Source organism: Ambystoma mexicanum, chromosome 4p (genome assembly GCF_040938575.1).
Source record: "Ambystoma mexicanum isolate Mex_15411 chromosome 4p, UKY_AmexF1_1, whole genome shotgun sequence".
Classification (NCBI taxonomy): domain Eukaryota; kingdom Metazoa; phylum Chordata; class Amphibia; order Caudata; family Ambystomatidae; genus Ambystoma; species Ambystoma mexicanum.
Window position 1 is genome coordinate 597336296 of NC_090927.1, and position 14638 is coordinate 597350933.

The window sequence follows — 14638 nt, forward strand, 5'->3', positions numbered from 1 at the left end:
CATTCTAGAGCAGCCCATTCTATACACAAGTCACCTCACTGCCCTCAAGGAGTCTCTGCTCATCCTGTTCCTCCTCCCAGGGGTCAGCTAAAGAAGCCGGTCTCATCCACTCAGTCCAAGAGACAGACAATGGCTGGTCTATCAACACACACATCCAAAATCTCTGCTGTTACCGCTCCCCAGAATCACACAAACTTGACTATCCAACAATCTGTCCTTATGGATTCCTGGCCATTCCTGTTCCTCCATCTAGGTGTCACTAAGTGGCAGTTGTTTGGTCCCCAGAGCTGTCACACAAAATTAATACATATGTGCGCTTGTCTTTTGAAGTCCCCAAGCTGCTCTTCCTCACTTGGCTTCCACACCTGTTCATTAAAATCCATGCCAAAGCCATAGCTTACCACTGTGTCCTGCTGTCTCGGCAGCATGAGATGCAAGCACTGAACAGATTCAGAGGTCACATGTGCCCTTTTTGACAGCTGTTTGACATCCAAGTCACTACATAGCAGAGGCTGCATTTAAGTCTACACCCCTGTTCCTAAAAAATCTTAATTATGATAAACAACACAGCTGGTAGCAGAAAAATCTGAAATCCATTCCTATTTCAGTATGGGGGTTGATTGTTTACATAGCATTCCAGGGTCATCCCTGTGAGCTCAGACAGCTATGGGAGGCTATGTGGATTTTTGGCACCTGCTTGTCTGCATTCCAGTGAAAACGGTAACAGGTCAGGATGCATGCATCTATTGGCTCTCTGTAAGGAGAGTTAATGGCTTCCTTGCCAGGCATATGATCTCTCATCTGTAAAAATTCCGTGAGCATGGCTTCAAAGAGTCAAGTTCTTATGAAAGGCCTGTCTTGCGCTATCAGAAAAGTTACCTGGGAGCCTTTAAACCTGTTGGCTGGGAAGAGGTTTGAGTTTGGACAGCGAGGGAGGACAGTGGGCTTCAGAACACATCCTTCTGTCTTACTTTTCTTTGGAATTTTTACTCCTTCCTGTCCACATCAATTCCTGCAGAACAAGGCTCTCTGGTTATGTCATCAGAAGGCAGGGACACTTGTCAAAAGGACATGTAGTGGACCCTTTAAATCAGGCTTGCTTTCCTCCAATCCCACATGACATCTTACCTATAAAACAGAAGAGCTCCGACTCCTTTTTTTGACCCATCCAGGACATAAGGAAGAATTAATTGGTTTGAAAGCAAGTTGCCCTATTCTAAGCACTTCTCACAGGTATCAGAAGCAGCACACGCGTAGAGGGGATCGGAGCCCCATTTTTAAAATTACAATCAATGACCAATGGAACACAAACGTTAATTAGGAATTATTCTAGAAGGCAATTGCATCAAAGGAACAACAAAGTCACTAATTTACTAACTCACTGGAATTTCTAAGTCACAATTTTACCTTTGACTCATTGTACGTGTGGGAATAACCTGAATAAGAAAATACTGTTGAATAAAACTTATTTACCAAAAAAAAAACTTGTACTGATTCATCTTTTGATACCTGTGAGAAGCGCTTATAAAAGGGGAACTTGCTTTCAAACTATCTGCTCCTTCACACCTTTGCACCTATCTGATCTGGATGTTCCATGGCCGAGGAGATGGGATTACCCTCCTCACTCACCTGCGCTCAAAGAATAGAATGTGCTTGTCCCCAGTGCCAGAATAAATATGTAACTATATGCCTGCCAATACTATGTGAAGCCACCTTGCCACATACGCCTACCTCTATCACTCTAACCCATGCCTATTTACAAACACACCCACCCAACTGGATGCCTGCCCTCCAACCAGCCTATCTGCCCGCCCCCAACCTCACACCTGTTGCCCTACCAAGCAACACAACCTACCCCAAACTTGCACAAACTACCTACCACTCGTCTGTCAATCCATACACCCACCTCACTTAAAGAATTCGCCCTGTGAATGCCCATGACCTTAAACGACCCTGTGCCTGTGACAACCCCACCTCATGCATGCACTCCCATCCATACTACTCCATGCCTGCCTCTTACACCACACCTTTCTAACACTCCACACCTGCCTAACCACCTATCCTTCCCAATTCCTGCCTACTCATTCACCCATGCCTGTCTACATCCAGCTTTCCCACACATATGTGTGCCTACTCTTCCATATGACTGCCCACTTACACTACCCCTACTGCCAAACCACCACCCAACCTGAATGATGCCTGCCTACCTATATACCCACCTTATATCATGCCAGCTGATCCACCCATCCCACAACATACATGCAGGTCTAGATGCCACAATTCACGACCTAGCCAATTCAATTCCTCAGGCCCACCCATACACCCACCCTACTGCGAACCAACCTGCCAACCCATTCACTTCTTCATCCCCATGCCTCACTGTTCAACTACACTTATTCACCCCTCAGTAACCACCCACTATATCACACATTTGTCTAATCGCATACCCTACCCCACATCTGACTTCTAACTTCAGACCTATCCTATAACATACATGCCTAAAACCACCCACCCTACTTCACGCCTGTCCATCCCTATACCTGTACTTTTTTTTAAACATTTCTATTGCTTGTATTTTGTGTCTGCAAACACGATCTAGCAGACATGTTTGGAATTACTGGATTTGTAGGGCCTACGTTTTTACTGCATGTAAAATTCAATAAACAACTACAAACTCCAAAACTATTGGCTTTGTTTTTCTATGTCCTCTTTCTTCACCTTTTGCGAATAAACTCAATGGAATGCGGGAAGCATTATTGGATAGAGGTGTTTATTTTTTTTATTTAAAATGTAGTTATGGATAAACGTTGACACATTTAAGAGGTGTCTGGTCGCAGTTTTTAACTTGGTTATGGGATGTATAGAAATGGAGAAGATTGTTTGCACATATACTTCTGGAGGTTAACATTCTATTAGATTGAGGGTACTGCGTCGGTCTGATTCTTCTATAATTTTCTCAAATATTTTAAAGGATTTTGGTATTTATGGATTTGTTTGCATAAAGCTTTATGTGCTTTTGTCCTCATATTCATGGATGTCATTTAGGTGTTGCCAGGGTTCGCAACTGTGACCCCCTGAGGTCTCCCTTGTTACCCCTGTGGTCTACCTTGCTACCCCTTTTATTTTTTTGTTTTTTACATTGAGGCTCATGGGCTCTGGCCAGAAGCACGTGGCTGTTTGTTTCTGGAGTGGCTGGTTTTCGGATATCTATAGCCGGCAAAATAGCTCAGTGGGTTGAGCGCTGGCTGCTGCAATGTGTGTGTGACCTGCAGGTTGCAGGTTCGACTCTCAGCAAGGTCAACTCAGCCTTTCATCCTGCCGAGGTTGATAAATGAGTACCAACACAGGTTGGGTGATATTGTATGTACATTTGTTCTATCTGAAGCGCTTAAGCGCAAGTGCTATATAATAATAAAACATTATCGTTTGGCCATGGACGTCTGCTTGCAGTGACAGTGATTTGGTAATTTTGGGCCTATACAAACTGATATTACCCAGACATATGGTGATCCATTCTTGTAGGAAATGCATATCACTTTACAGTGTTATCGTAACCATATTTTTTGTAGTGTACTCAGAAACAATATGATATGATATGATCTGATATAATGATATGATATGATATGATATCGCATTCATAACGCACCTATACACACAAGTGTTTCAAGGCGTGACAAGGCAAGGGAGGGGGAACAGAGCGAAGACAGACACCGATCCTACTAGGCCAGGTTTCATTCAGATCGCGCAAGTGCATGAGAAGGGGAAGGAAGAGAAGTGCGGGGGGACAGGGGGAGAGGACAGTGCAGTGCATGGGATAAGAAAATAAATAACATTAAGTAAAAGTATGGCCAGCAGGTGGCAAGTGCAAGGGTAAGTGCAAACATCAGGTGTCAAGTTCTTGTGGTGGGACAGTAGGGATACAGAAGACAGTCCCCAGGTGCGGGGGTTTCCAGGGAGGCAGAACAGGAGTGTGACTGGTGGGGGAGGGAACCTGGGCCCGAGATTAGAGGGTGGCCAAGTAACCAGTGCAGTTTCAGTGTCAGCCAGGAAGTCAGCAAGGGAGAGAAGGAGAAAAAGCAGAAGCAAAGAGAAAGGTTTTGAGGTGCTTCTGTAACCGAATATGATTTTCCTCAAGTTTCAGGGAGGATGTTCCAAAGGGAGACCCCAGCCGAAGAAAGAGATCTACTACCAACTCGTTGTTTGGAGAAGCGACTGACCCTGAGGTAGTTTGAGGCAGATGAGCGAAGAGCTTAAGAAGGAAGGTATTTAGGAAGAGAGAGTTGAAGGTGTTGAGGCCCCAGGCCCCAGAAGGCCTTGTGGATGATGCAGAGGGTTTTGAACTTAATCCTTGCAGCCACTGGGAGCCAGTGCAGAGATTTCAGTGCTTGAGGGATACAATCCCTGGGCTTCGCAGACCTGTTCTGGATAAGTTGCAGAGGGCGGAGAGTAGAAGCAGGCAGATTTAGAAAGAGGCTGTTGCAATAGTCCAGCCTAGAGAGAACCAAAGCTATGGAGACAGTGAGCTTCTGGGGGAAGTAGAGGAAAGGAAGAAAACCCCTGAGGAGGTGCAGCTGGTAGTGTGACTTCTTAGTGATGCCACTTGCTACTTTGTCGTGGGGTTAAAGGTTGTGTTCCATCGCTTCCTGTGATGTCACTTTGGGGTAGCGGTAAATTACACAACTTCCTGTAATGTCACCAGAGATCAAGGGTCATGTGATGTCACTTCGCTACGCCTGGCATTTTGGTGAAATGACACCCCTGCTAATATCTAAGCTTTTCTAACAAAGAAATACTAGTGTTAAGCAGAATTACATGCAGTGCCGTTTGGGAATATTACACACAATTAAGATTACAGGTGTAAGCACAATCTCACCTTTAGTATAAATCTGTACTGCACAGTTTTGTGGTATGATATGGCATTTATAACGTGCCTATACACAAGTGTTTCAAGGTGCGACACAGCAAGGGAGGGGAACAAAGGGAGGACAGACAACTGAGGTACTTGGCTGAACCAAGTTTGTCCACCAGTTCATCTGTCCTGGGTAAAGGATGGGCATCAGTCTTTGTGACTGCATTAAGAGCTCTATAGTCCACACAGAATCTCAACTCTTTGGATCCTGTCTTTGGCACTAGTACCACTGGACTGCACCATGGACTGGTAGATGGCTCTATTACCCCGAGATCAAGCATCTTGTTGACCTCTTCTTTATGTGGGTTCTTACATGATCTGACATCCTGTAACCCCTGCTTTTAACAGGTAAACAATCACCAGTGACAATATCATGCTGGCACCAAGGGGTCAAGCCTGCTGATAGTGAAAACAGGGAGGCAAACTGATTCAACAGAAACGTGCACTGCTCCTGTTGTTCCAGTGTAAGATTAGAAGATAGATTGACTCCTTCTATCTTCTCATCTAAAGGCTGTCCTCTGAGTAGGTCAGGTAGAGGTTCACTCTCCTCCTCCTCTCGAGCAGAAGCTAGAAGCAACGCTCCTACTTCTGGTATTGAGACATAAGCTTTTAGATGGTTGGTGTGAAAGACTCTGGGAGCCTCCTCAGGATTGCCTAAGTCCACCAGATAGTTGACCTCTCCATGTTTTCCCACAACCTTGAAAGGTCCTATCCATTTGTGATGTAAGGCCCTCTGCGTTGTAGGTACCATAACTAAAACTCAAGCTAGTCTTGAATAAACTCAACCATGTTGGCATTCTGGTCATGCCAATGCTTCAGCAGAGCCTGTCCAGCTTTTAAGTTATCCAGTGCCTCTGCCATCATGTGTGACATTCTCCTCCGGAGACCTATCACATAGTCAGTGACTCTCACTGGCTTGGGGGAAGGAGCACTCTCCAAACCCTCCTTAATTAGGGCCAAGTGACCTCTAACTATGTGGCCATAGAGAAACTCAAAGAGACGAAATCCAACTTCCTCCTGAGGGACTTCTCTATAAGCAAATAGAAGACATGGCAGTAGCCGGTCCCACTTTCTTCTAAGGAGTTCCTCTAAAGCACCTATCATGCTCTTCATTGTATGGTTAAACCTCTCTACCAACTCATCTGTCTGGGGATGGTAGGCAGTTGAGAACTTGTAAATCACTCCACAGTTGTTCCACATGGCCTGCATGTAGTGGACATAAAATTGGATCCCCTGTCAGAGATGACTTCCTTAGGAAAATCTACCCTGGTAAAAACACCATGTAGGGCCTTAGCAACAGCCTGAGCTGTAACAGTCCTCATAGGTATAGCTTCAGGGTACCTAGTACCATGGTCTACTACAACAAGGATAAACCATGTTGCCTGAAGTGGTTGGAGGGTCTAAGGGACCACCAATGTTGATTCCTACCCTCTCAAAAGGGACTCCCACCTTTGGGAGAGGCACCAAGGGTGCCACATTCTTGGCTCCACTCTTGCGAGATGTCTGACAAGTGTGACAGCTCCTACAGAATTTATGTACATCAGAACCCAACTTAGGCCAGTAGAAAGAAAGAGAAAGCCTTTTGTTAGTCTTCTTGAACTCAAGTGTCCAGCCAAAGGAATATCGTGGGTTAACTGTAGAAACAGGTGTCTAGTCTCTAGTGGCACTACAAGTCTCCTGTAGTCCCCTGGGATAGACTCAGTTGGTTCACTGTAGAAGAGGCCACCCCCCCAGTAGAACCTATGCTTCCCTGGCTCTTGCCCTTCCAGTTGGGAAGCTGCCTGTTGGTGAAAGTCTTCAAGAGTAGGACACTCTGTTTGACCTATGTGGAAGTCTGCCCTATAGGGGCCACTTTCTGCCAGTAAAGACTGCAGCCCAGGATGGTCTGTAGGATCCAGATCTCCAACAGGGGTAAGGTCTTCTTTCAGCTCTGAATCTTCAGCAGCTGATTCAACCAGTCCTGGTTGTTGCTCACACTCAGCTCCAGCTGGTGGAGGAGACACAGGTGTGACTTTGGACAGTCCTCACAGGGATGTCCTGGTAGGTAGCACAGGAGTGCTTGCTTACTTTTTCTTGGAGTTTTTAGGTTTCCCTTTTTCTCGTTTTCCTTTGAAATAGCAGTCAGTAATTACTGTGGACTTGGGGTTATAGTTTCCTCTATAATGTCCACTAGAGATCCTTTTAAGGTACTCTCTCTGGCCTTCCTTGTCTTCTCCTGTTTCCATTTGCTGGGAGGCTTGATACAACTCCAAGAGTTTTTACGTCATTCCCCAACAGGACTCTCCCAGGTACTTCACTCTGCACACTAACAGGTATCTTGATAGTCATGTCATTGTACTGGATGAGAGCTGGTAACTGTGGAAGCATTTGGACAGAGCCCCCAGCAATCTTAGTGAGGTATTTGGGTGCCTTAGCAATATCCTCTACCTTGAAAAAAGATTAATCCACTACAGTAATGGTGGCCCCAATGTCTCTGATGGCAGGGGTCTCCTGACCATTCAAAAGTACACTGCCTTTGTAATATTCTTTGGTATTGTATGGGATGGGATTATAGACATCTAAGTTCTGTTGTTCCCACAGATCCAGGGACACTAAAGAAACACTGGCTGAGACTTTCATGGGTTCCTCAGTCAGCAGGTGGAAGGTTCCACTTGCCATTTGTACTTCTTCCTCTGGGGAGAAGGCTAAGGAGACATTGTGGTTCCCTGAAGGTTTACCCTTACATCTGGGTTCCCATTTCACATGGTCATTTGACCCACAAGCAAAACATTTCCCAAATGTTTTAATAAATGGGGGTTTGGTCTGACCTCCCTCTGGTATAGTACCAGAGGTTTCACTAGCCTGATTCGGTTTCCCAGGTGGTTTACCCTTCTTATGTTTTTGGCCCTCATTTGCTAACTTCTTGTGATCAATTTCCTTGGAAGCAGCAAAGTGATGCCTGGGTTCCGGAGAGCAGGCATCATAGATATACTCTAACATGAACAGATTTCTCATACCTTCATAAGTGTTAACTCGTTAACCCTTAACCCAACCATCTAGGTTTTTCAAACATTCACATACCCTGGTAGCCCAAGGGGTACCATCATGCTTTTTGAGGGTTCTAAACCTCTTAAGATACTGGGAAGGAGTTTTCCCAAACCTAGATATCAAAGCTAGTTTCACATTTCCATACTCCATCCTGTCAATTTCCCCCACCTCCATTACAGCATCAGCTGCAACCTGAGGTAGCCTAGACAAAAGCCAAAGAATCAGCTGATTCCCTGCAATTTCCTGAATCCCATAGTTATATTCAAAAGCAGCCATCCAATCCAAAATATCAAGCTTAACCTCATAGATACTTACTGTATCTTTGGACATGCAACGCCTCTCAGGACTGGAAGACCTAGAAGACTCTGGGAGAGAACCATTCACAAGAGACAATCTCTTCATTTCAAGAGCATGTTGAAATTCCATTTCCCTTAGTTTAAATTCATGTTTACTTTCAGTTTGTGTTTGGATCCTTTTGAACTCTAACTCAAGTCTCATCTTCTCAAGAGAGACAAACTCTGAACTCAGTACTGGACCTAGTAGGGTCCCTGTGGCTAAAGGCTGAGTCCTAAGAGCAGGTAGAGATGCAGTAGGGCCTACATCTTGAGACTCCTCTGCCTCTTCTAACTCATCAATAACATTTGAGTTGGACTCTGAAACATTGTTATCCTCATCATCATTTTCCACATTTTCTACAGAAGTAGGTGTAGCAGACCTATTTCTTAGACTTTGAAATTCCAACAATCTTTCTATCAATTAATTATTTTTGCCTCTAACAACTAGGAATTAAAAAAGGGAGATTACATTCATTTTAAAAAGTTTTTCACTGAATTAATTCCTTTCGTCGTCTCTCCGACCTTGAGGCAGACTGTGGAAAGTAACCGAAAAGGCATCCGTGAATAGTTGGAACTCTTTTTAATACTCTTTTTTTTGCCAACTGTCACAATTATTCTGTTCAAAGAGGTCTTTGGCGTATAACCCAACCATAGCTTGATAATGGTCGGTCTATATAATGACCATTCTAACCTGTTATCGCCAGCGGTATTGAAAAAATGGGCACTTACAACATACTTGCATAATTATGGTGTTTCAGTGTGTGGCCCATTTTTTACTGCAGTATGATCCATGTGGACATTTTGTTAAAACGTGACCTCTGGGCCAAACATGTGACCTCAATGGCCTCGATAAGTATAGCGTTTCCTTCTTTCAAAACAGAGGATCAACATTAATTTAAATCAATGTCATGGAAGTTACTGGTCACACTGCTATTTCAGTTGTATATATGTTTAATACGTGTTTACTCTAACGGGACTGTGCTTTGTGATAGTTACTCTGTTTTCTTGCGATACAAATTGCATTAGCAAAATGTTGCTGTTGTTGTTTCACATCATTTCACTGCTGTCAGATTCACCAAGTATGTGCACATGAGAAAGTTGGGCACACAGATTGCGTGACGTTTTTCCACCTACTTCACTCAAAATATGTAATATTGCTTTGAAGTGTTGCGCAAGTAGAAAATGTAGACTCACCCACATCGCAGTCCCTTTTTTTCCTATTAGTCTTAATTATTCAGAATCATGTTGAAGCTCTGGAAGTTATGATAACAGTAAAACACGAATGCTAGTATTGATTATTACGTTACTATTATTCTTTATTCCAGGGAAAGGTATGAAACTTTTAAGTCAAAATGCTGGGGACGTGTATCCATTTGCCACGGTGATGAAAACTGTTTCTTTGAAGTCGATAAAGGCCACCACTCTTGCACTGCGGATGATGAGTGCAGAGCTGCTTACATTAAGACACTTGGAACAATTCTTCAAGAACAATGCACTTGCTCTGATGTAACAGCAAGTAAAGAGGCTAGGTGCCAATATTTCCATCACATACTGCAGCGCAAGTCCTGCTTCGGTAAGACTTTTCTCCTATAATGGAGCAATGCACTCCTGAACACTATCAGCGCATATGTACTTTATATGTTGTTTTCTATGAGTTTACTAAGAAATAGCAATCCCTAACCAGAAATGAATGTTGCATTTACATTTATATTCAGGTCTTGTAGAGTATGATCGTCTTTAGGTTTGGCTATTGGGTGGTGCTGTGACAGCTGCCTATAAACCAAAACTGTTGGCAAGGGAAGTGTAGGAATACGAGGAGGGGAACACAGCATTTGGCTGCTGTTAGGCTATTTTACCCACCCATTGATTGCACATGTCATGCTAGTCTGTATGGTTAGTTCCACTCTCTAATTGCGCTTCCCCGCCAAAAATCCATACCCCATACATTTATTTGAGCTCACTCTGTGCGTTTAAGGGGATACCAACGGTTTTCTAAGCACTCTTCATAAAGTTAGTAGCTTAATTGTAGATGACCATACTGTAATAAAACTGTCTTAGGAAAGTGTGCCTGCAGTCACTTGACTGATAAAAAAAACTATGTATTTCTTTGCATATGTTTCATGTCCTAAATTCCTGTTAGTTTTAGCACTTGTAAAGACATTAGATAAGCATTTCCCGGGCACTGCCATAAAATGCACAGATAGCACCAACATGTCTCTGCCTCGAAAACACCTATCCAATGCCCACACAAAAGCTCAAACTGTTGGTGTGGCCAATGTCTGTTTATTACAGTGCTTGGCAATGTATTCCATCTCATAAAGAATTCATATTTTCTTTTATGTGGGATAAGGAGGCATTTTAGTTTGCTTCAAAAGAATTTGTGCATGCTAAACTTTCTTGGTGATTGCTCTGGCAGTGCAAAATGACTCTAATGTTGGAGACACTGATTCGGACGTACTGTGAAGATAATGCATTTTGAGGGAATGCAGGTTCATCAAAGGGAGTGTTTTCAGACAAGGGGATGTGTGGGCATTTGTGTTTTGTATCAGCTATAGACCCAAAGACAGTGGTCAAAGTGGGCGGGAGCGGTGGGGAGCGGTGCTCCTTTACCTCTTTTAATTAAGTTTTACAGTTCCAATACTTTGATTTTAAAAAGAAACCTTTCCGGAATGGTTTCGTTTTAAAATAAAAGTGTAGGAAGAAGTTGAAACTTTCACTTTCAGTGCATTGCAATGAGCGTTCCCCTAAACAGCAGGAGCATGTGTTTTGGGGTTTGTATTGTGCGTGGGAGGGTGTGTGGCAATGGGCTTTGTGGGGAGCGGTGCAGGCCAGTAGGGAACATAGCTCCACTACTTCTTTTCGTATACTTCAACCACTGGCCAAAGATCAATTCCCTAAAGTGAACTGAGAACTTGCAGAGTGCTTTGATAAAGAACAAGATAGGCACCATTTACAACCTTATGGGCCTCAATATGAGTTTGCCGGTCCGGAAACAATGGTGCCGGTGAGCTCACCGGCACCCGTGTTTCCGGATCACCAAACTCAGAGTTTGCCTACCGTGGCCACTGTGCCTGACAGGTCTGACCCTGCCGGGCGCAGTGGCCATGGTAGGCAGACCCATCACGGAAGCACCGGCACCGTTAGCAATGGTGCCGGTGCTTCTGTGTCCCCATTCCCATAGAGTCCTTTGGGACCCTATGGGAAGGGGACTTACAATTTACCAGTGCCTGACTTCGCAGGCCGCGAGCTGGTGGCACAAGGAAGTCAGGCACTGGTAAATTATTATGAGTCCGGCAGCAAACCGCCGGTGCACCGGCAGGGTTAATGCCAGACTCGTAATGAAGCCCTATGTCTCCTGTTGGATTGTGCAATTGCTTGTTGTCATGATGAAAAGAGTGCCCTGTGAAATGTAAGGTGCAAGTAACTGTTTGTACATTTAAGAACATTTTTGGAACCTTTCTAAAGGGGTAATTCATAGATTTCAGCTCAGAGGCACTGCACGCGAGCAGCGCAGAGAGGGAGCGTGCGCCAGCCGTGTGCGCTAAACAGCATTCTGGCGCACTGCATATTCATGGAATTTCCAAGTCATTTTGTGCGCTGGCACAGAGAACATCCCGCTGCACCAGTTACGCCCCCAAGAACGCCCCTTGAGCAAGGAAAAGGCATTGAAATCCCCAATGCAGAGCAAAGGGCCGCGCTAACCCTGCACCAGCTTATAGGGCCGGTACATTGTAATCGCGTGAAAATACTTTGCGTATCCCGCTCACGGCAGCCAAAAGCGTGAAAATGTACTGGCGCACCCCTCGAAATACGCGTACCCAGCTCGCGCCAGGTAAATTGCATAGAAAAAGCACCCCCCTGTGGCGTGGACTGCCTGTGGGGCATGCCCAGGGTGGATTGCCTCCCTGTGGGACATGGGGATGGGGAGTCGGCTGCCTGTGGGGCATGCCCATGGAGGATGGGTGCCTGCGTGTAATTCGGTGGTGCGTGGGAAGTTTCACACGCTATAGGCCTTGGCCGAGTGGGGAACGTGTATTTCGGGGGTGCGCAGGAAGTTTCACACGTGATTCTCCAGGTGACAGCGGGGTACGTATATTTCGGGGGTGCGCGTGAAGTGTAACACGCGATAGGCCTCGGCCGAGTGGGGTATGTGTATTTCTGGGGTGCGCAGGAAGTTGTACACGCGATAGGCCTTGGGCGAGCGGGGTACATGTATTTCGGGGGTGTGCGGGAAGTTTCACATGCAATACTCCAGGCGAGAGTGTGGTACGTGTATTCTGAGGGGTGCGCGTGGAGTTTTACATGCGATTTCGCTGGTGCGAGCGGGGTATGTGTATTCTGAGGGGTGCGCAGGGAGTTTTACATGCGATTTCTCTAGCGCGAGAGTGGTACGTGTATTCTGAGGGGTGTGCAGGGAGTTTTACATGCGATTTCGCTGGCGCACAGGGTACGTGTATTCTGAGAGGTGTGCGGGCAGTTTTACACACGATTTCGCTAGCGCGAGAGGGGTATGTGTATTTTGAGGGGTGCGTGGGGAGTTTTACACGCGATTTTGCTGGCGCGAGCAGGTTACGTGTATTCTGAGGGGTGCGCGGGAGTTTTACATGCGATTTTTCTAGCGCAAGAGCGGTACGTGTATTCTGAGGGGTGTGCGGGGAATTTTACATGCGATTTCGCTGGTGCGAGCGGGGTACGTGTATTATGAGGGGTGCACAGGGAGTTTTACAGGCGATTTGGCAGTGTGGGTCCTCCCGGGTGTGCCTCCCTCCCCAGGCCCTACAGGCAGCCCACACCACAGGGCACTACCCTACACCTCTGCCATGCCCTGCAGTAAGCCCACACCACAGGGCACTACCCAACACCCCTGGCCATGCTCTGCAGGCAGCCCATTCACCCGGGCATGCCCCGCAGGCAATCCATCCACCCCGGGTATGCCCTGCAGGCAGCCCATCCACACTGGGCATGCCCCGCAGGCAGCCCTTCCACCCTGAGCATGCCCCGCAGGCAGCCCATCCGCCCTGGGCATGCCCCGCAGGCAGCCCATCCACCCCAGGCATGCCCCGCAGGCAGCCCATCCACCCTAAGCACGCCTTGCAGTCAGCCCAAATGCACCATGCACTTGTGATTCCCAACACATGTCCCACCCACCATTGATGGCGACCAGCCAGCAGGCCCAACACATGTCCCCCTGCACCCCCACCCACCCAGCAGTGATGGCCACCTGACAGCAGGCCCCGACTCATGTCCCCCTGCAACCCCACCCACCCAGCAGTGATGGCCACCTGCCAGCAGTACCCGACTCATGTCCCCCTGCACCCCTACCCACTAAGCAATGACAGCACCTGCCAGCAGGCCCCGACTCATGTCCCCCTGGTCCCCCACCCACCCAGCAGTGACAGGCACCTGCCAGCAGGCCCCGACTCATGTCCCAACAAACAACATGTCCTAAAAAAACAGACCTATGTCCCTAAAGCCAACCCTAATCCCCCTTGCACACCAGTCTTGCACACCAGTCTAAGCATGCAACCATCCACAGAACCCACTCCCAAATTACCCATGCTATGATAGTCTAAATGAACCACCATGCCCATGCAGGAATGCAGAATGGAGCCACACAGTGGCAACACATGACTGAGGAAATGTGAAATGAGACATGCACAAAACCAATGACCGAACACAACACCAGTTTAGAAGTTAGAAAAAATGTATTACAAACATAATGAACTGACTTGGAGGAATTCAATGTACAATGACAGATTTAGAAAAACAAAATTGTAAATGCAATGAAGTAAAAAAAAGCTAAATCATGTACAACAAAAAAGTGGTCCATTGCCAATGTCCATAATAAAAACATTATCCAAATAAAAAAAAACATTGATCCATGGAAATATAGAAAAAGAAAGTATGTACAAGTCTGCAACTATATACAATGGAAGTCCTATGAAGAAAAAACTATATACACGAAGTGGAGCAAAGTCCATTAACTCCAAAATAAAAATAAATTCAAAGGAAACCTAAGACTAATGAACTATATACAATGGCGGCGGGCAAGTCCTACGGCTCACTCTGTGATGTTCCGGGCCAGGGCATCATCAAACTCCACGTCGATCTCCCGGAGGTGGGCCTCTTCCCTGTCCTCGAGGTCTCGCAGGGATGCAGTCATGGCCTGTTCCAAATCCCTGCAAGTTGCCTCGAGGCACTCAGCCTGCCTCAATGCCCTGCGCATGGAGTTCTCCGCCCTGACCATAGTGAGCGTGCCTCCTCCGCCCGCCGCCACTCCGCATCTATCCGCTGGCCCAACCGCTGCCACACGGAAGACACTCCCATTCCAGGGTCCTCCTGCCCTCCGTCCGATGCCTGCCCCTCT

At 46.3% G+C, this 14638-nt stretch overlaps 1 protein-coding gene across 1 annotated transcript in view; it reads left to right on the forward strand.

The window, feature by feature from the left end:
* Positions 1-14638, forward strand: part of GFRAL (GDNF family receptor alpha like) — a 162721-nt gene that overhangs the window by 131286 nt on the left and 16797 nt on the right. The window contains exon 5 of the mRNA XM_069605194.1: positions 9597-9844. Within this exon, the coding sequence (XP_069461295.1) occupies positions 9597-9844 (248 nt within the window). The remainder of the gene's footprint in view (positions 1-9596; positions 9845-14638) is intronic.